Genomic DNA, 23,312 nt, shown 5'->3' on the forward strand with positions numbered 1-23,312 from the left:
TGCGCCAACATCTTTTAAATGCTTGTGTTAAAAAAAATCATCAGCAGAAAAATATGCAGCATACAATTTTAATTGATTCATTAGGCTAAGTGGGATTTATCTGACAATAGCCTGAGAATCATCACTTTCACCATCAGTTGTTGATGTGACTTCCTCTCACTCCGCCCCCCTACTTCCAGCAGTCCTCTTACTTTTCCGAAGGACAGAGCAGGAGGCAAGAAAATCCGGACGTTGCTGTGTCTTTACTATTTTTGTCTGCGTGCGCGCTCCTATCGGGGTTGCGATATTTCCGACATCACCTGAAGGCAGCAACACTATGCCACTCTGCACCTGAGCCGTTGTGGAGGAGAGGAGCGAGGCTGAGCGTAGCCTTCAGCTTTTACTCTACCGAGCCACCATGTGTGATGACTCCAAGCAGCTCTGAACCTCTGAGGGACTGAAGAAGAGCAACAAAGTGACGGATTCATACGAACAGAAGCCTCCCTCATCCGAGAGATGCACACGAAATATATTTCCCCAGGATTTATGTGAAGGGGGAAGTTTGGAGCGACAGCCAGCGGTCGTCCAGCTGGTCTGGTGAGTAGCGTTGAATCAAATCAGAAGATTTTGTTTCAAGTTGATTTTTTTAACCCACTCTTTAAAACTTTGGAATCAACTCAAAGCGTCTTTCAAAGAAGAAAAAGTGAGCGTTCTCGTTCGACTTGTGCCAAAATAACCACATGCGCAAATACGCACGCTTTCCGCACGCAACCCACACACAGACACACAGGAGCAGGACATGTTGACAAGTTGTCAAGGCTGCATGCAAGCACAGGCTTTCTGCGGGCGCACCAGCTGGAGCACTGCAGTCCGGGCAAGAGCAGTGAGACAGCGCCATCAATCGCATAGCAGCCACACTCCCGTGAGCGCGTCGAGAGGGGAAGGTAGTGCAGCTCTGGTGTGAGGAAGCATCATGATGTGACTGTGTGTGTGTGTGTGGTGGGGTGGGGGGGTGAATTCACTCCCACTATCAGTCACCCTGCTCTAATGCCAAACCCCAGACCCCCGGGACGCACTGCTGGCCACTTTACTGTCAGCCTAATCCCGGATATTAGAAAAACAATAACATCATAGAATGATAATAATGAGAAAATCATCCCAAGAAATTGATGTTAAAACACACAAAAATGCAACAACTGGCGCGGGGAGCTGCGCATTTGCAAGTGTTATTAGACTATTTATCATCATCAGGGAAGCCCTGAACTGCGACTTCATTTCCAAAACGAGTTTTTTTTTTTTACATTTTTACGCTGACAACAAAATTATGATGTGAATTCGGGGGTCATTTTTCAGCAGAGCCCGCGTAAATGAGCACCTAATTGGAAATGATATTGTTGCTTTGTTACGAGCCGGGAGGTCATGCGCAAAAATAACCTGTCAAGGTGGGCTGGATAAGTGGTGGGCTGCAGCTGGAGGGGTGAACATTGGGTTAGTGGGAAGGTTTTAATCCTTTGTAAGGCTATCTCAGTGTGCAGTGCTCCACCTTCAAGGGCCATTGTTGCAGGTTAGTACAATTTAGATGATTGTACTGATAAGAAAAGCTGAAGGAAACACTGAACATATATATATAGATAGATATTGAAAATCCCATTACGCATCTCATGAGTGATTGGAAGTGGATTAAAAAGTAGAAAGTTTTACTAATTAACAGCATCGTAATAAAAATCTTAAAGGGTGAAGTGGCAGCTCCTGAAGCCCTTCCTGGTCTGGAATGATTGCACATGATAATAAAAGTGGATGAGGGTTCAGAGGATTTTTTTCCTCCTGCTGCCAGCCGAGAAGTAGATCCGGGCGTGCGCAGCGCGGAGAGATACCGGGCAGCTCCGGAGTGGGAGAGAAAGCAGGGAAGCGGTGAGGCAGCGGAGAGGCTGCTGGCAGATGGACTAACGGAGAGCACACAGCGAGTCCACGTAGATTACCATGCCGAGATTTGGACTACACAAACTACACCCAAAGCCTCCCAATCTATGAGATTAATGATAGAAAAAGGTACGTGACTCGCCTTTTATTTACCTTTGGTTTTTTTTTTCTCTGAGTGAGCGTCGGTTTAACGTCGGCATCTCTAACGTGGAAAAAAGTTGCGATCGCTTCGGTCTGCTATTGTGAGCCGAAAGAAACCAGCTACTGCCGCTTTCTCTGCCTCTTTGGAGAAGTTTAGCCTCCAGAAAGTAGAATTTTTCGATCACCTGCGTTCATTCTGGGAGCAGTTTAAGCGTTTTTTTTGTGTTGCAAAGGTGTTTTTTTTTTCTTCTCTCCCCTCAAGCAAATCTGAGCTTTGCGCTCGGCTGCCATCGTTTCAAGAAGTGAATGGCTCTTAGTTGGGGGATGGGGTTAGAAATGGAACAGACTCGAGGCACCTAACTTTATTTTCCGCAACTTTTTTTCCCCACAATAACAGTGGCTCTCAGGTTAGAGGATGCACAGGAATAAATGGAACCAAAGCCCAATTTAGTTTTTGGCGCACGTATCCAAAAAAAAAAGCCACAAGTTAAAGTTTGAATTTCTACAATGGTCGCCCTCTAGCAGACGGTTCTTTTGTACCTGCAGGCTATAGTTTGGGATTGAAGGTGCTTCAGGCTGTAACTTATTAACCCGCATAAAACCCGAATATCGAAACCCTGCTGTGGTCATTTGGACACGCCAAAGGTAAATACTGAAGCTTTTTTTGTTGTTATTGCAGAAAGCTCTCCTGCGCAGCGCCTCGTTTTTTTTTTATGAGTCTTTGTACGGACTCCCACGCAGAGCAGGAGACGTTGTAAAGCGGCTGTAAACGCATGAATCTCCAATTTTCAACCACTTTCACAGTCATCTCTCTCTGGTTTCAGTCTTGATTGCACTTGGATGAAAATATAAAGAGCACTTTGATATTTGAGTCACCTCTGCGCGTTATTTTTTTTCCTGTATTAGAACTGCAAGAAAAGTCCAGTATCGCTTCTGACCTGCTGTTGTAGTGATGTTTTCATTGAATTAGATGTTGAATTCCCAACTGATGAGCAGAAATATAATTTATTGCATTTCTATACAAGAGTAAACATATATATTATTTTTTTGGGTTCAACAAGGAAATGAAACATTTTGCTGTTTATATGTTGCCTCAGCTTTTACTTCAGAGGATTCTTGCAGAAATGAGGCTCCTCTGCTGTGAAGTGCACGTACTTAGCATATGGCATTGTGCAGACATGGGAGCTGTGCTGCTTCAGATCTCATCACCTGACTGCCTGCTCTGCTTCATCTTTTTTTTTTCTCCCCCACATGGAACCTATTTATCTGTTTATTAGCCTGGCCATCAGCTGTCGTGACATTTTGGCTGTTTTCCCAGGTTGCTCACACTGAGAGTGACAGTAACAAATGCTTATTTATTATTATTTTTTAGTTGTTTAATTGCAGTTGTCATCTACTAATTGTTTGCATACACTAAAATTTGATGGTCTTTTTTTCCCTAGGTGGTTCTGTGAAGATCACGGTACGATAATGGGGAAGCACTTGGTTCCACTGCTTGTGCTGCTGCTGCAGCTCCTCTGTGGTTGCACAGGGAACCAAAGGATGGTGAGGGCAGCCTCCATGCTATTCACCCACTCTGTTTACAACGCCACCATATACGAGAACTCTGCTGCTAAGACTTACTTAGAGAGTCACACCAAGATGGGGATCTACATCACAGACCCAACGTGGGAGATACGGTACAAAATCATCTCTGGAGACAATGAGAACCTGTTCAAAGCAGAGGACTACCTGCTGGGAGATTTCAGCTTTCTGCGGATAAGGACCAAAGGAGGCAGCACTGCCATTCTGAACCGGGAGGTTAAAGATCACTACATTCTGACTGTTAAAGCTTCAGAGAGGGGCACTAATTTAGAGTGTCGCACCAGAGTTAAGGTGCAGGTACTGGACACCAATGATCTGAGGCCTCTCTTCTCACCAACATCCTACAGCATCTCTCTGCCAGAGAACACGGCCATACGCTCCAGTGTGGCCAAGGTCACGGCAACTGATGCAGACATCGGTACGAATGGAGAGTACTACTATAGCTTCAGAGAGTGGACGGACATGTTTGCGGTTCATCCAACGAGCGGCGTGGTGACGCTGACCAGCAAACTCGACTACTCTGAGACGAAGCTGTACGAGTTGGAGATCCTTGCCGTGGACAGAGGCATGAAGCTGTACGGCAGCAGCGGTTTCAGCAGCATGGCCAAGCTTACAGTGAGAGTGGAGCAGGCTAATGAGCATGCTCCTGTGATCACTGCAGTGACCTTAGCCCCCTCTGATGCTGACCACGACCCCACCTACGCCATTGTGACGGTGGAGGACAACGACCATGGACCAAATGGAGAGATAGCATCGCTGAGCATCGTGGCTGGTGACCCTCTTCAGCAGTTCAAGGCTGTAAGAACCAGCCCTGGGAGCAAGGAGTATAAAATCAAAGCGGTGAAAGATGTAGACTGGGACAGCCAGCCTTTTGGATACAACCTCACTTTACAGGCAAAGGACAAAGGCAGCCCGCCCCAGTTTTCATCTACTAAACTGGTGCATGTCGCTTCTGCACAGTTCAAAGTGGGCCCTCCCATTTTTGATGAGGCCATTTACAGAGTCAATCTGAGCGAATTTGCACCTCTTCACACACCTGTCACTATGGTAACAGCTATGCCAAAGTATCCACATCTAAAATATGCTTTTAGACACAAATCCGACAAGAGCAAATTTGCCATCAATCCAGATACTGGCCTAATCAGCACTGCAGGTCCAATCAATGCTGATGCTTCCTCACAGTTTGAGCTAGATGTGGTCACCAGTGACAAAAAAGCAACAACAAAAGTCATCGTTGATGTGATTGATGTAAACAACAATGCACCTGAGTTCCAGCAGACATCTTACAAGGCCAGCGTTGATGAGAATGTGCCCATAGGGACCAGTGTGATCACAGTTAAGGCCACTGATCTCGACAGAGGGGAAAATGGCTATGTGACTTACAGTATCACCAATCTCAGTCCCCAGCCATTTGTCATTGACTATTTCTCTGGCGTCATCAGTACCTCGGAGGTCCTAGATTATGAGCTTATGCCCAGGATTTACAATATTAAAGTCAGGGCTTCAGATTGGGGATCCCCTTTCAGAAGAGAGGTGGAGGCATCAGTCACCATAACACTGAATAACCTGAATGACAACAAGCCCTTGTTTGAAAATGTAGACTGTGAAGTGACCGTGCCAAGAGATCACGGCGTAGGAGAGCAGATAACAACGACGTCCGCCATAGATGCGGACGAACTGCAGCTAGTACGGTACTATATTAAAGCTGGGAACGATCTTGATCTGTTTGAACTGAACCCAAACTCTGGCATGCTTTCACTGAAGCATACGCTGAGTGAGGGAGAGGCAGCTAAAGTGTCCTTTCATAGTTTGCAAATCATTGCGACCGACGGCGAACACGAGACCCGGCCAATGATGATGAACATAACTGTCATCACGGCACGCAAGCCTGTCCAGTTAAAGTGTGTTGAAACTGGTGTCGCTACCATGTTGGCAGAGAAGCTACTTCAGGGCAGCAAAATCCACACACAGACCGAGCCAGATGACAACTTTATGGACATTCACTCAGTCAACCGTTACACTCCTCAGTTCGCAGAGTCTTTCCCAAGTGTAATAGAAGTTAAAGAGGACCTGCCTGTTGGGGCCCGGATTGTTCATTTAAGTGCCACAGACTCAGACAGTGGCTTCAATGGGAAACTAGTGTATGTTATCTCAGGAGGAGACGCAGAAAGCCGCTTTATTGTAGATATGGAAACTGGTTGGCTTTTGATTTACTCTCCTCTTGACCGGGAAACAACAGACCATTACACACTCAACATTACAGTTTACGATCTGGGGATACCACAGAAATCCTCATCGCGCCTCTTGGATGTTAAAATCTTAGATGCTAACGATAACAGCCCTCAGTTTTTGCAAGACTCTTATTCAGTTGAAATAAGCGAGAGTACACCTGTCGGGACAGAAATTATCCAGGTGGACTCAACAGACAAGGATCAAGGTGATAATGGAAATGTCAAGTATTCCATTTTGGGAGGAACAGATCATTTTGTCATCAATGAACTGACCGGTGTGGTGACTGTGACGAAACCGTTGGATCGTGAACTCCATCCGGTTCATGTCTTGAAAATCACGGCACGTGACCAGGCAGTGCACGAACCTCAGCTAGTGTCCACGGTGCCACTTAAAATCACCTTGGAAGATGTGAACGATAATCCACCTAAATTTGTTCCTCCCAATTACCGCATCAAGGTGAGGGAAGACCTTCCTATCGGTACTGTAATTATGTGGCTGGAGGCCCATGACCCCGATGTTGGACCCTCCAGTCAGGTACGATACAGCCTTATTGACAACGGAGATGACAAGTTCGAGGTAGACAAGCTCAGTGGTGCTCTGCGGATTGTTCAGAATCTAGATTACGAGACCAAACAGGTGTATAATCTGACTGCGAAAGCTAAAGACAAGGGGAAGCCCATATCTTTGTCATCAACCTGCTTCATTGAGGTGGACGTGGTGGATGTGAATGAAAATCTCTACAGGCCATTGTTCCGATCGTTTGTGGAAAAGGGATTTATAAAAGAGGATGCACTCATCGGGACTTCTGTGATGACTGTAGCAGCTGAGGATGAAGACAGAGGACGGGATGGAGAGATCCGATACTCCATACGAGACGGGTCCGGCCTGGGGATTTTCTCCATTGATGAGGAAACTGGTGAGTCTCTTTATTCAATAGTTATATGTGAAGCCTGTGTAAATGTGTGAAACTGGCGTGCATCAGCCTAAGGAAAGTTTTATGCAGCAAGAGTTTATTCAGGCATGTCCCGCTGTGTGGAACAATGAGGTAAGGGAGTCTTCTAAGAGACAAGTGAAGTTCCTGGTTCCAGTCATTTTTTCTTTGGGAGAATCGAGGGCAGGAACAGATGGACCAGCTGTCTCTCAGACCTGTGTGGAAATTCCAGAGTAGTGGCTGTGGTACTAAGAACTAAAGTATTTTCACCCTCCTCTTTTTCTCCGGCTGTGCTCTCACTCTACACACCTTTATAGAATAGTTTCAATTTAGAAACGGTCAAATCAGTTTGCCCTAAGGTAAGATATTTTGATGGCTTTTAAAATGTTTTTTACAACTGCATTTTTACAGGATGGTTGTGAATTTATTATTGTATTGCAGAAAAATATGTTAATACTTGCCCAGCTGCCCAGAATGATGAGAATTAGCCCAAAATAAGCAGTCTAGAATTCTAGGAGTTCCTACCCCAAACCCAGCAATCACCTGAGTTGGATGTTTTGGACCTGGCTCACTGCCCTCGCTTTTAAACTTGGTAACCACATTCTTGGGCGGCTTAATGTGACTTTTTTCCCCCACATGGAATTAAATTTCTCTCTGCACTATGCATATTTAATGTCTAAATGAGGCAGTGAAACTTAATGCATAATACATTGATTTCTCTTGGCACATGTAACCTCAAAGTTTCATACTCACATCAGGAAGCAGTAAATGCGATTTATCAGTCAGCTGCTGACTTTTACTGTTGTTAAAGTGGTTGCTATCTTTAGGTTAATGTTTATTAAGAATTGGATATATGTGAATTATTCATAAATTGACAGGAAGTCTCCTCAGTGAACCTGTTGGGAAATCCTTTCTTCTGCCTGGTAAATTTAGCACGAGGAGATGAGCCTTTATGAAGGATGCGTCCTCCAGGGCTGTTTGTCAGCTCTGGTGTGTTTGTGATTATTTCTGTGGTAGTGGCTGGATATCTGATTTGTAATAAGATTTTGTTTTATGAAGAGAGATGCCGGGATATTTAGAAGTTCGACTAGTGACTGCCTGCTTTCGAGAGAAACTGTTTCAATTCAGTTTCTTCCCATTGTCGTGCTTGACGGACTTTAATGGAAGTTGGATTTTGCAGGAAATAGTGCAGATTTAAGATGGGCTGCAGTAGTGTTTTTTGTTTCTCATACCCTAATATCTCAGCAACACATCATCAAGTTGTATTGTGTGAAACAAAATAGAATGGAGAAGCATTATTGTACATGTATGACATTGTAACAGCATTCATTGCTGTTTAATACCAATCACTGGGGCATGAGTTACTGGGATTAGATGCTTTTGTTTCATCTTGATCTGTGAATGAAGAGAAAATCAGCCATTTCTATCTTCAAATAATTCCTTGCCTGTTGTAATAATTTAACGCTAAAGCAGTTTTGTCAGAGTTTGGCAGAACGTGGTAGAAATCTGAGCTTTTATAAAAAAAAAAAAATAAAAAAATAACGCTGAATAATTTAGCCTCATTAAATCCTACATATAAACTTGACAATCACTTTGATTGTAGTTGGGAGTGCTGTCGGATAACTGTATTCCCTGTTGTGCAGACTGTTTATTCAAATGCTGCACTTAAAGTACACTACTTGGGTTTTTCATCGAGAAACCTGAACAGTAATGGTTTGATGTGTAACCTGGTGAACCCAGAATACTACAAATTTTTGCTTTGACTGCCTGCATATTCCACTTAATGGCACGTGTTTTGCACTATAATACATTAACTTCTCTGTTATGTTATTATATCTTTTGACTAGGAATAGACCAATTATATTATTTGGTCTTATTATATTTCCCGATTATCTGTAGTTTCATTGACTGATTATTGATAAATTAAGTGTGTTACTTCAGGTCTGATGCAGCCTTCTCTCTCTGTCTGTCGTCTCAGAAAAGTTTAAAAAGTCTGTAAAAACTGAACAAGAAACACAAACCAGGAAATTATCTACTCTGACATTGGCTAATGCTATACTAATGGCTAGCGGCTAAGTTAGAATGTAGCCACAAATTAACCTGAAACAGTAATAATGCTGAAAGATTAAGAAAACACAGAAGAAGCAGATGCAATTACAGGAGACAAACTGATCAGTCTCAGTTGAGAGCATCCTAATTTAATGACTCCTAATTCTATTTTACACATTCAGTTATAGTCACTGTTGTTAATGAAAAAGTCTGTTTATGAATGACAGATTCTCTGCTCTCATATGCTGTTAAAATATCACATTTAATGTAAATCCGTTCCAAATATTGGTTTTCTGCCTTTTAAGATTGCCAGTAATTGGCATAATTATTGACCCTGGAATAACCATATCAGTCGATCGCTACTTTCGACTGATCATATCGGGATTTCTAAATGCCGCGGTGTTCCTTATTACTATCATACTGTCCAATCCTAAACTGCAGCATTAGTCTTGATGGAGCCACATGCAGGCCTGCAACTGGCATCTACATCTAACTCAACATCTCGTGCAGAGCAAAGAGCCTGGTTTGATGTCCTACTTAATCCCAGAAGCATATATTAAGTGATTATCAAGAGTTGCAATGATAGGATTGTCCTGGGCTGGGTCCTGTCATTATGGATTACATCTGAGGTCAGTAGACAACTAAATACAGCCAAGGTGGTAATGCCCCTCCTATGATTTCACTAGATGAAGGGTGTGGTTAGTTAAGCTGCCATATGCGTTTAGAATATTATGCTTCCAACAGGAAACTATAAGCACGGGTGCACATCCCGCTATATATTCAGCGCTGCAGCTGCATGTTGTGAATCGTAGCCAGAATGTTTTAAAATGGTTTAAACTTAGAAAACAAATGAATAAGTGGCGTGAGGAAAACTGCCAGGAGCCACACACCTTCAGTTATGAAATTAGTTTTTCCATGTGGGAAGGAGTGAAAAAGTCTAGTGAAGTTTTTTTTCCCCTCTTTTATTTGATGTTTGTAATCCTAAACCCATGCACACGTGTTTGATACGACTACATCAGTCAGTCTTCATCCATGTTGACGTATTTTGCTCGTTTATAACCCACCATTCTCTGAGCTGGTCCTCTTATAATGACATCCACAATAACACAGTAACAGTAATGCTATTACGTGGGTTGATGCAAGTATAGTGGATCTCGTAGAGTAGGTGTATCTAACAAATCCAAACAAAGGATGTATTTTCAAACAGGCAAACAGGCTGTGCTTTTTACCCACTAGACTGACGTTCCCAAACCATGTAAGGAACAAACAAGTTATTTGTTTGAGACGCGGCGACTAAATTTAAAAGTGGCGCCCATTATTGCTGTTTATTGAATACCATCCTGTTGTCCAGTAAATGAAAGCCCTTGAATGCCAGCCACGTCCTCTTCCTCAGTTATCGTTCCTTTCCGTCGGACCGCTCAGGGAGTCCATGGCAACTGTTTGTCCAGACATTCTCTCTGTTATTAAGAGCTCTGTGGTCGTTGGAGTGCTGCCATATTAATTTAAAAGTACTCTTATCGAGACTCTTTTCTGTGCCCTTTCTCATGCTGTGGACCAAATATACCACTCTTGGCTTAAATGGGAAAATTTGATAATAGTTACGCAATTTTTGATCGATGGGGACCAAACACAGTAGATGTCAGTAAGAGCCACAAAACTGAGCTTGGCTATGCTAAAAGATTTATACATACTTTTCATTATATAGGCCAAAAGTAGGCTTACATTTGTTTCACTATTTGTTTCACATTTTAGATCTAATTTATCCACACCATAATTCCAAACCAGTATTCCATATCCCTTATTCGCGTTTTGGAAATGCTATTAAGGTAATGCTTCCAATTTTGGTTTTGATTTTAATGTATTTTTTTGTGAGCACTGGCAAACAAATTAAATCAAGAGCAAAGAAAAGGGATTCTAAAGCAGTATTGGAAGTGTGAAAATGCCAAGCAGGATGCACATCATAGCAATGAGCCTTTAACCACCCTTGTATATAAAGCTGTAAAATCTACTATCAGATTTTTGTCCTGGTTTGTTCATTTGAACTGTGAGGAATACTCTATGTCTCAGTTTGTGAGAGTTTCTCCTGCGTGAGACACTAGTGTTCTTTGTTTCTCCACAGTTTTGCTGTGAAGGAAGCATACACTCTACTTGTGAGGGCTTTTATGCCATGAGTGGTCGGCTACTGTTTTATGTGTCTGAGCCCTAGAGGTCAGATGAGATAGGTTTTCAAGGGCAGATGGCAATTTTGAAGAGTCTGAGTGTGGCAAATGGTTGATTTAGTGATTCCCATTTTTTTTTTTTTCTTCTATAAACCCATTTCCTCTTTAACAAGGCTTTGCAGCTTTGGCTCTAAAATCACTGAAACACATTTTAAGGAAATGCTGGGCTGGATGTAACCCCTAAGGTTGCTCAGCAAACTGCATGGTTGTAGGTTAATCCAGTAGAGAACTACACATGGTATGTGGGTCAGTGCTGGGGAAAGTTGTGAGGATTAGAACTCCTCAAATTTCACACACTGCACAAATTGAGCATTTCAATAGAAGCATGTGCTTTTGCAGAGTCAACTATGGGGATATTTCTGTGCTTATGAAGGCTAAAGTCTTTGAAACCATGAAAAAAGATATACATTACTAAAAGCTGAAGTAATATAGAGGCGAAAACACATGAACCCATTTCAGGTCAACCTCCACTCCTAATCGAAACGGCAATAAAAAGTGCTTATCACGATGAACCTGGGCAAGTCTCCACTCCTCAGAGCACACCTGACTCAGCCTGACACACCTTACATCAGCCAACAGATTCCAAAGAGTAGGGGCTTTTTATTGCCGGTGAGTAACTGTCTTTTCATTTGGCTTTGTCTGGAATAACTAAAGACTGTGCAAATCAGGAAGGTGCGTCCTAATTGATCAAAAGCCCACGCAGACGGCTGCATGAAAGTCAGAGATAAGTCAGAGGGGAAAGAGCCGCCATCCCGGGAGGCCTTTTTCAGCACTTTTAATGAAACCTTCTGCGAAAACTTCCATGCTGCAGGATGCAGTGATATGAGGTGGAAATCATCTTGAGAGTTTAAATTAAAGGATTTGGGACAAGTGGCTGGCACTAAAGAATCTACACTTAGGAATATCTGTAGACAAACAGTGGAAACCGCTAATTTGTTTCATGTATGAAGAGGGGATGATGTGCTGGACCTGAGTCAGAATAGTGTCGCTAAAGGGTTGACTTAGAACCTATATTTACTATTTTATACACTACCGTTCAAAAGTTTGGGCTCACCCAGGCAATTTCATAGTTTCCATGAAAACTCACACTTTTATTCATGTGCTAACATAATTGCACAAGGGTTTTCTAATCATCAATTAGCCTTTCAACACCATTAGCTAACACAATGTAGCATTAGAACACAGGAGTGATGGTTGCTGGAAATGTTCCTCTGTACCCCTATGGAGATATTCCATTAAAAATCAGCTGTTTCCAGTGAGGATAGTCATTTACCACATTAACAATGTCTACACTGTATTTCTGATTCATTTAATGTTATCTTCATTGAACAAAACTTCTTTCAAAAATAAGGACATTTCTAAGTCACCCCAAACTTTTGAACAATAGTGTATATTAGTTAGATTACTATACTTTCCTTTTAATATCGCCTAACCTACTTTTGTGTCTCTACTCAAAAGTATGATTACTACAATACCAGAAAATTCATGTCTACCAATATCATTGAAATTTTATTCCCCCAAAAATGAAACTTAGTCAAATGAGTCTTTGATCATATAAATGTACATATACAACTCTTGTGTCTATATTTTTTCTTTTTTTTATTTAATACACTACTGTTCAAAGGTTTGGGGTCACTTAGAAATGTCCTTATTTTTTCAAAGAAAAGCAGTTTTTTTTCAATGATGATACCATTAATTTAATCAGAAATACAGTCTAGACATTGTTAATGTGGTAAATGACTATTTTAGCTGGAAACGGCTGATTTTAATGGAATATCTCTACATAGAGGTACAGAGGAACATTTCCAGCAACCATCACTCCTGTGTTCTAATGCTACATTGTGTTAGCTAATGGTGTTGAAAGGCTAATTGATGATTAGAAAACCCTTGTGCAGTTATGTTAGCACATGAATGAAAGTGTGAATTTTCACGGTAACTATGAAATTGCCAGGGTGAACTCAAACTTTTGAACAGCAGTGTATTTCTCCAAGAAGGAAGTCGCTGAGGGTTGTGTTTCTATGGTGGAGAGATGATGTAGAACTAGACAGAACTTCATTTAAAAGTGTAGTCAAAGCGAGTTGTTTCTTCTGTTGAAGTGAAGCTATCCGGTAAACCAGCTGACCAGAGCAGCATGTTGAGTCTACATAAGACGCAGATGCTGATTGTATAATGTATGCGTTGGCCTTTCTTGTCGGATAAAATATGCATTGCCCTTTCACTTGGACTTGTCTGCAGCCTGTGCTGTGAAAGCGTTCTTTGTGCGAGCAAATGAAACAGTTTGATGCAAAGTCCTGTTCCATTTACACAAAAAAATTGCCAGTTCTTCACTTCTTTTTCCACTGTCTCCACATTAAAGTAAACACATTCTTAACAATCGTGAACGAGAGTACGTTTGTGCTTGTTTATGGTCAGTCCTTTGGCATCCAGTGTGGTTTTAAAGTGGTAGCTGTTTCCCCGCGTCCCTAATTTTCTATATGTTTGAGATAAAAGTTGGACTGCAAAGTGGCACATGATTCCAAATAGTCTTTGCTTGAGTGCTGTTACTGTGGAGATGGGACCAGGAATGTGCAGCGGGACAAAGTTGATTGTAGGTTGCTAAATGAAAAACACACTTTGACTAGTTAAAAGTATGTTGTTCTCTCAGTCCATTAAATCTTTTTAAAGAAACCTAGAGCTGGCTGCTGCAGAGGACGTGCCTCATTGTGTGTTAATTTATGTCACGCCACGCTCACCCATGAATTAGATCTATACTTTCTATTCCTGGTGATGTATTGCATATTTTGCATTTTAGAGTGTTTGTCTTTCAGTAGCTGCTCCCTTTGGAAGTCAGTTTTAGGTACTTCAAGTCACTGGTGCTAAACAGCATCAGTGCCCCAAAGTACTGCAAACAACAGCGATGTTTTGAAAACATTAGCTTCTTCCCCATAGACACAACAGAGCATCTTCACTAGGGGATATCTCTGTGTAAATATTGACATGCTTTTGTCCTTTTATTCAAGTTTAAGCTACTGTTTCTGGCATTTATAGCCAATTTCATGCTGTGTCAAGTGATAGCCTTGACCACAAGTACACTGTAAGTGCTGTGAAGTGAGGATGGAAAAGTAAGTTTATCTGTCGACCAATGAAACTGTGCTGTAACCATGTCGACGGAAAGTAAAAATTTTCATCTGACAATTAGAGTTTGCAAATTTATTTGTCAGCTATCATACCCATAGCCACTTGTTGGCCATTTTAGTGGCATTTTTGCCTTTGTTTCCCCATGTAAGGGGAAATAAGGTCATATAGACTTAACATATTTAGAACTATAGGAGGTCAACACATGTAATACAATGCATTTAGCATTTTGTGAAGGATGCATACTTGCTTTAACATACCACTCTCATGTTCGTACCGTAAATATGATACTATCATTGGCCAGATTAGCTAATGCATGCAGGGAACTGCTTACCAGCACCTCTAAAGTAGGACCGTCAAGATCCAAAAATTTAGCTAACAATTAATTATCAGACAAATATTCATGAACAATGATTGAATCGTCTTTTTCTGTTTATTATATGTCTCTTTTAGTGTCAGGTTAGTGGTATTCTACCCACCCTTTTGCTGCAAATCAAAAAACTCGCCTCTTTTTCTTTTTCATTTGGCCTTAAACCAAAATGTGCCCACAACAACGCGATGGTGTTCTACTCTGCAACTAGATCCACTACGCTAATGTCAATAGATGCTCATCAAAATGCAGTTAAAAGCCTTAAGATCAACAGTTAGCTCATTAGCATAGCATAAGAAGGCGGTACAAGTGGTGGTAAGCAACATGCAAACAGTGATTGGAATTTGACAGTTTTACCCAACTAAACAGGTGAATGGAAATGTTAAAATGAACAGTCATGCAGAGTTATCTTGGTTAGCTCAAAAATGAAGTTCAGGCAATTATTTGAGACTGTGACAGACCTATCATAAAGTTAGTGCTTTAGTAAATAATATTTTGCTTGTTTGAACCATAGAAAAGCTGAAGTGTACAAATAACATGTTGGTTCTAGGGATAATTATGTGTCAGAGTATCTGCTAGCTGGGTTCAACTTGTTGGAGTCCTGTTGTCGCCATTAGGTTGCCAGGCAACCAGCAAAGACTCAAGAAATATAATGTTAGTGAGATGCTAGCTGCAGCTTCATATTTACTGTGCAGCCGAGAGAGTAGCAATGAACTGTCAGCAAGAAGAGCATTAGGCACATTTCTCAAAATAGTGAACTGCTATAAATAGCGCCATGACACTGTGTTTGTTGTTGTTACCACGTATGTTGCAACCACAAGAAGGTATTGATCTGTAGTTATGCGTGGCATGAATTGACTTGGCTTCCTGCATGAATAGTCAGAAGGAGATGTTTGTTGTTTTTTTGTATCTCTTTAAAGTGGTGCTTGAAGAGATAGTATGATTCTCTGCTGATGTTATGCTCTCCTGGGAAGTTGTTTGCTCTCAGCTGAAAGTCTACAGTAGGGGCTATGCAATGGTAAGCTGCCTTAGATGGATAGATATAGGTAATTAAATCAATAAAGATGTAGAGCTACAGACAGTGTTAGAAGACATGGAGAGCGATGGGGTATTGAAATGAATTGAGATGGACTCATTGTTATCAGAGGAACAAGCAGAGAGCTCTTCAGGGTTGGGAGGTATAGTAACTGCTCGAAATAATACTGTGATATTGAATCAAGGAGTATTGCTCTGAGGCCTTTTTGAAAGCCCTTTGAAATAACAGTGTTCCCAGTAACAATGGAAGCTTTGTATTGTCAGCTAAATCCCAAAAGTTATCTCAACTGGAATTAATAGCCGTTTTTTTTTTTTTTGTTTTTTTTTTTTTTTTAAATGGGGGAACAAAAATACATTCAGTCATGCATCAACGATATGTAACAACTGTATCAAAAGATATGTTTTTTCACCATCTCTGTTGACTTGGATGCGCAAATGAATGATTTTTATGTTTTCCTTAGACATGATCTGTTTTGTCATGTCTCTAGGAATTTAGAGGTAAATATCAGTACTGGGTGCACTAGGGTTATACACTCCACTAGAAGTACCAATTTTTTCCCTTGAGTCAGCTGTTGACGGCCATATTTCTGCCACCAGTAACAGCATGTAACATGGCCAGTGACGCATGAAGTGGAAATGGCTCACTGGCTCAGTAGGCTGTAATAGGTTTTCTAGTAGAAGGAGATAAGATGGTTTAGGTGTGATACTCTGTCATCGTTATTATTATCTGAGAGCCATCCCATTGTATTATGACCTCTAATGTGAGTCATCTTACTTGCTGTTTGAAATAACATAATGCACAGGATTTCAAGCATGCAAGTGCAACATAAAAGTAACGGGAAGATCAGATTAGTATAGATTTGGGACCATGGGCACGCATTTAAACGCTAATAAAACCTGCAAGAAATCCATGCATTTCTAAAATAATCAGACATTTGTTGGTTAGATTAGATTTATACATCACTGAAATGGAAAAAAGGGTTACACAAACTACCATATGTTGTTTTATTTGTTGAGGCCACTACGGTATTTTATTGTGAAAGTTAAGCTAACCAGCTAGCTCTGTAGCTCCAACTCATCCCTGTCCTGGTCGCCATTCTGGTGGTCCTCTATGTCATTTAGCTGCCTCTCCAGCAATTAATTGGTATTTAAAGTATTTACAGTGGAGCATCATAAATGCAAACTGATTTAATGTTATTTTTTAATCAATTTTGAAATGCCTCCTTCCTGAAGCACGTGCTAAATTAGCTACCGCTGTATACAAGGTTAGTGTAGTGCATGCTAACGCTAAAATGGATGCACACTGCAGACTCTGAAAGAAATACTTTTCTATATTTGCTGGTATAAATTAAACAGGGTAACACCTACTTTTACAGAGGATTTGCAGTTTATACACTTACCTTAACAAAAAAACTTAATATCCTTTGTGTCTTGGTGACATATGTCTGTGAAATTAGGAGTGATGTGATATGAAGTCGCCAGGTAACAGAAAGCGTAACTCTTTTTATTACATTAGGCTCCACAACGAGGTAGTGGAATTTGAAGCATTTTGCCCGGCTGTGGAAAGAGAAGAGTGGGGGGGTTGAGAAAGTTTATGTACGCATTTGAGCTACAGGCCTGAGAAGGCTGAGGAATGTGGGGAAGGGGTGAGTGAAATTAACTGAGGTAGTTCAAAGCCAACCCCAACAGAATGAACAAGGAAGTGCCGGTTTATGTTGCATTAGCTGCACATAGTCGCAGCGTTTTAAGTCAATGGTTGATCTGCAGATGCAAATTTCCAAAGTCAGGCCAGAAATGTGAAAATCAGCATAACAGACAAACTAGATATTGTGAGGTTTAATCTCATATTGACAGCATTGACTATATTTAGAACTTTCCTTTCTTGCATGAGATAACTTGTGACATGTGGTGAGGAGTTTAAAGCAGCTTTGGCGCAGCAGTTTTCACCCTCAAACTGTGGATAACTTTGTTTCTGAAGAATAGACTCATTGTGTGTCTGCAGAGGATGCTGATTTAAGTGCATACGTATAAAATACCTGCTGGTCTTGATTGTTGAGAATCTGTTGGCTGTCTGAGGACTCGACCACACTGCCACTGTGCTCGAGCAGCTTTGAAGAACAAAGCCAGAGGGAAAAGAAAGAAAGTAAGAGGGAAAAAAAAGCGGAAAGCAAATCTGGCAGAGGCTGTTGCACTGTTTTTTTTTTTCTTGTGGCCCAAGGGCAGGTTTTGCTTCTGCCTTACTGGGTAGGCTAGGTATATGGAATGGGTGTGGCAAGTAAATTCTTCAGAATCATCTTTCACATGCTTTGTTAGCAACTATTCTCCCAGAGGCTATGGCAGAGAGCTTTTCTTAAGTGCTCTTTAAGACATTTAAGGTCAAGTTGTTCAGTTTTTCAAATAAATATGAACAAATAAAAAATATGAACTCTAGTATTTTAGAAATGGTAGACATATGGGCAGCAACATATGCAAGAACCTGCTGTTGCTTGTTTTTAAACGTCACAATATGAAGTCATCGTATGTACGCTGATAGCTACAAGGAGAAGAACTATGAGCAAAAAGCATGACCCTGGTGAAAATGGAATTGTTCTGCAACGCTGGTGTCTGCCACTCAAATAGATAAGCACTCAAGCATGGGCATCTCCCTGGCAGAAGCACAAAAGATATCTCATACTTTCCCAGTTGTCTCTTATTTTTGTCTTGTGCTCTGTCTCATTAGTTCATGTGCTTGTGCACACATGACCGCCTTTACTCGGCTCTACCTTCATTCCTCACACCGACCTCTCACCTGGTGATTTATTTAACGTTCTCTTGTTAGTTTTTCCTTTTTTTTTTTAAAGTTTTAACCCCATACTCTTACATAAGAATAGAGTAGAATACGTAAGAATTTGCATTTTTCTTTATGTCAAACATTTTCATTTTCCTCCATGTGTTGTCTTCTAGTAGTGCTTGTATTATCCACTGTAGCTATCAGAGAAATATATTTGTCACTATCTTAGTATTTTAGTAACTCACACTTTTGTTCAAATGTTTGGGGTCATTTAGTGATGTCCTTATTTTTAAAAGAAAAGCAGTTTTTTTCAATGACGATAACAATAAATGAAATAGAAATACAGTCTAGACATTGTTAATGTGGCAAATGACTATTCTAGCTGGAAACGACAGATTTTTAATAGAATATCTCCATAGAGGTACAGAGGAACATTTCCAGCAACCATCACTCCTGTGTTCTAATGCTACATTGTGTTAGCTAATGGTGTTGAAAGGCTAATTGATGATTGAGAAAAGCCGTGTGCAATTATGTTAGCACATGAATAAAAGTGTGAGTTTTCATGGAAAACATTAAATTGCCTGGGTGAGCCCAAACTTTTGAATGGTAGTGTATTTCAAAGATTGTTGTAATTTCTCTATTTTGGATAGTCGTTTCATGTGCATTCTGGATATACTGCCCACTGTTGTTTTTGCCATGGGACTCTTGGCTTTAGGAAATGTTGGGGAGCTACCTGTTCTTCCCTGCCTGACTACCTTTCTTATTACATGCCTGAAGCTAAGTTGAGAGAGCTGTAATGATGACTAATGACAGGAGAGGATCCCAGGATGAAGACGCAGGGAAGCCAAAGTAAAGCAGGGCGAGAAAACAAATGAGCTGTACCCACCAAATCCCCTCCTGTGGTAAATTTGAGGAAATTTGTGACGAGTCATTTTGCATGCTACGTCTTCATGGAGATGTGTTTGATTACCCAAAGCAAGAACTTTGTGTACTTCTAGTAAAACTTCTTCATCAGGTTACAGTGATTGAACAAAGACCACACAAAGACAGTCTATGTAAACTGTTCAGTCCTTTGAATCACGTCTTTATGCTGTTGAGGCTCCATATCTGGGCCACCAGAAACTGGAAATGTGTTACAGATTCAGGCTCACTGTAGAAAATGGACACCACCCCGTATTGGGTAATGGTGCTGACTGATGGCATGATTCACTTTTATTCGTGTGACTTAATAAGAAAAGCTAATATAGTTGTACATTCCATTTCAGTTATCAAGGTGAAACAGGCATTTTGAGTAACACAGACCTGGAAATGGCTGCTGTTATTAAGGCTGTCAAGAGTTTCCATTGTCTGGAAGATATTAGCATGTTTATGTTGCCCTTCACAGCCTCCGATTTGGTGCTTGCGAAAATAATGGGACCCCGCTTGTGCAAGTAATCCAGATAATATGCTGTTGTTACGTAAGTGGCAGCTACTCTTTTACATCCGAGAACCTTGTTTTTTTGTTCCTACTCTTTATAAGTAGCAACAAAAAGAGACAAAAGCCATCAGTAAATGGATTGGCTAATCTGCTATCTGCTGTAATTTGGCATTCACAACCATTTGCAGTAAATTGATTCCTCACTGAACTGAGTTTTATGTTGATGAAAGTGAAAAGAAATGTTAAGAGCATTCTTAGTCACCTTGTAAACCTTTAGGCAGAACCAGTATTTGTTTCTAGAAACGTTGCTCGGCATCACTTGCTTGGTGACATTTCTTTTGTTCCTTGTGTAAAATATAAACAGGAAGAAAATGGATCTTGTGCACAAAGGTACACAACAATTAGAAAGATTTAGGTCAATCTGGATTTGTAGGTTTTGGTTGTGCACGCTCCAACTTTAGGTAATCCAATGAGATCGCATGTTACAGGAGCAGTAATTACGGTGTGTATGGAACACTTATCGCAAGTAAACTAACACAGAGAGCACACTTCCTGTCTCCCAAACTGAAACTCTTACCCCTGCTGAAAGACAAACACACTTCCTACAGCACAGTGTACCTACTGAGCACCTGGTGAGTTCCTGTAAGTCAGATGGGGAAGAAAACCTGCACTTTTTTAAAAGCAGGTACATAGCATTTCATGTCAGGAAAATACAACTTTGCAGAGGTTTGCTCAAATCATGTGTTTGCCTTCTACATTTAGACTTTTTATACTCTTTGTCAGGCTCATGTTTTCCCATCTCCCCTGTTTTCACATTGCAGAATCTACTTATCCTCCATTTGTCAGTTTAACCACTGTAAACCTATACAGCTTGTGTGTGTCTGAAAGCTCTTGTTTGCTCAGCTGAAGGTTACAGCCCCCTCATGGCAGTGAAATGTAAACAGGAGAGTGGTGGCTTGTTAATATACCACCTTGACATCTTTCAGGCAAAGGCCTTTTCAGTCTACCTCTGCATCTGCCTGTTCAGGGCACCTGGTGTTCCAGCTTCTGTTCTCTGCATCGCCAGGAATCGATTTCAGAGATCAGTGGTAGTGCAGGCAGTAATGTTAGACTCAGGTCATGTACTGCACATAAAAATTTTCACTTGCATGATGCGGACTCAGACTTGGTCTTTTTATTTTCCTAGGTATCATTCGAACCCAAGAGCTGCTGGATCACGAAACCACGCCTCACTACTGGCTGACGGTCTATGCGATGGATCGTGGCGTGGTGCCCCTTTCTGCTTTCGTTGAGGTCTACATTGAAGTGCTGGATGTGAACGACAACGCACCACAGACCTCCGAACCTGTCTACTACCCGTCTGTCATGGAAAACTCCCCTAAAGATGTGTCCATCATCCAGATCAACGCAGTTGATCCGGATGCCAAGTCCAGTGATAAACTCACCTACAGGATCACCAGTGGCAATCCCCAGGGCTTCTTCGCCATTAACGCCAAGACAGGTAAGACTGCCATTACGAGTATGGAAATAAATGTCACTATAAATTGCAACCTCAGAGCAGAAAGTCTTTTGATCCATGGCCCTGTGTTGTAATACAGGACAAATTGTAACCTTGAAAAAAGCTGCCGGATTGCGTGAAAGAAGCTTTTCCCGACCACAAGGAAATGAGCTCATCAAAGGCGGCCTTTTTTTCCTCAATACAGAGCTCCTTACAGCAATACATCCTCACATCGCCGAGGTCACACAGGAAGTCAACCTGAAATAACGTGTGTTTTCCACACCTAAATGCACAACCTGCTTGAAAGTACAAAGTAAATAAATGTGGCGAACGTATACTACCAGTCAAAAGTTTGGACATACCTTCTCATTCGATGTTCTTTATTATTTATTTATTGTTTTATACGTTGTAGATTAATACTGAAGACATCAAAACTGTAAAAGAATACATATGGAACAAGAAAAGCACTCAGTACTCCACCAAGGCTGTTCATTCCCCAATATGGCAGAGTTAGAAATGCAGCATATGCATGCACAGGTAGATTCACAGAAGAACAAACGTACACCGATCCTCACATAACTCCGCCGCTTTCCTTGGCGTAGTAATTATGTTGTAAACAAAAAGTGTTCATCTTCAGTCTTAATCTACGATGTAGAAAATAATACAAACAAATAAAAAGCATTGAATGAGAAGGTGTGTCCAAACTTTTGACTGGTAGTGTATGAAGATTTCCTAGATTTTAAATCCATAACTGGAGGCCTGGTTTAGAGTTTCGTACAGTAGAGCATGGCTGACAAGGTTGCGAGCTTATGTGAGGTTCCTGTTTCTTTTCCTGCGAAAAGGAAGAGCAGTGTGAACACAGTATTTTCACCCAGAACAGGAGTGGGTTAAGCCTACTGGGTCTTTTCCACTCTAACACTCTAAAGTGTGTTCTCATATGGTAGTCTCGAAATGGTGTGATGATTAATATTTCATTGGACTCTTAAAGTTGCTAGAGCAGGCTATGTTTAGTCGACTAGAGCAGAAAAAAATACTCGTAATGGTTGCAAAGTGAAGCTTTATCTGTAATTTTGCAGATTTATTCTTGTTGAATTCTGGAATTTGTGTAATGATACATTCACAAAATGTAAGAAAAAAAGGCTACCAGTTAGTGTAAATAAATTTCGCAGTAATCAGAGAGTTAAAAGCTGAATCTGTCTTTGAAAGTGCTAATCACTGAGCTAGTTTAACTCGGCTCACACACAGGTCTGTTATTGCTGAGAATGCAAGTGATCATTAAACTGAAATGAGGAATAGGTAGTGAAGCAGTTGCTCCCGTTTGTCCTCGCTAACGTGTGTGTGGTCCTGTTTCCCAAGGTAGTCGCATCAACAAACTGGAGTTATTTTTGTTGGAAGTGGCAATGTGAATTTTCTGACCAAATAAGGATCTGTCATGTAGCATGCCTCCCAAGCAAGGCTCTCAGTAACACTGGGCACTGCACTGTGGACGGGAAAAGAGAGAAAAAATCAATGATAAAGAAAAAGGATAACTTTAGGTATGCACACATGGTGGATGTTTTGTCTGCATGCGGAACAAGATGGGCTTCCATGTGCTGATAACAAGTCTGGGATGCTGAAAAGGCTTCAGGGAATCATCATGCAACAAAATAGCCATAAATAAAACAGTTTTAACAACATTGCCAGAACCTAACTTTCTGTGTCATATATTTTCTTCTTTCCTACTTCATGTGGCTGGAAAGAACTGCTAACACAGAAGCAGCACATCCTGAACTGAGTGGCAACACTTGTTGGTATCTGCTGCAAGACTGTATATATTTTCCTTTTCTCCTTTTTCTCTCCATCTCCCTTAAGATGACCTTCTACTTTACTGAATTCTTCTTCAATAATTTCTGATCGCAGCCTCGATGCTGTTGTTTCTGGATGTCCATGGTAAACTTACAGTTCATTACTTATTTAGCAGCTGAGTAAAGTCTCCTCAGCCCACATATCTGCAGTGAACATTTCCTCCTGCAAGGACTGCACAGTATTTAGGAAATTTTTGGTCAAGTCCACT

At 41.1% G+C, this 23,312-nt stretch overlaps 1 protein-coding gene across 9 annotated transcripts in view; it reads left to right on the top strand.

The window, feature by feature from the left end:
* Positions 1 to 226: 226 nt before the first annotated feature.
* fat1a (FAT atypical cadherin 1a) overlaps positions 227 to 23,312 on the top strand; it is an 81,697-nt gene continuing 58,611 nt past the window's right edge. For 8 of the 9 annotated variants that reach the window (XR_002746241.3, XR_002746242.3, XM_035949135.2 and 5 more), the window contains exons 1-3: positions 1,871 to 2,028; positions 3,483 to 6,772; positions 20,948 to 21,262. Coding sequence is in view for 7 of the 9 variants with exons in the window: in XM_035949135.2 (XP_035805028.2) it covers positions 3,511 to 6,772; positions 20,948 to 21,262 (3,577 nt within the window). In the remaining 2 variants the exon portion in view is untranslated. Of the gene's footprint in view, positions 577 to 1,870; positions 2,029 to 3,482; positions 6,773 to 20,947; positions 21,263 to 23,312 lie in introns of those variants that run through there. The other variant, XM_023272461.3, reaches the window with a different exon arrangement.

Source organism: Amphiprion ocellaris, chromosome 4 (assembly GCF_022539595.1).
Source record: "Amphiprion ocellaris isolate individual 3 ecotype Okinawa chromosome 4, ASM2253959v1, whole genome shotgun sequence".
Lineage (NCBI taxonomy): Eukaryota > Metazoa > Chordata > Actinopteri > Pomacentridae > Amphiprion > Amphiprion ocellaris.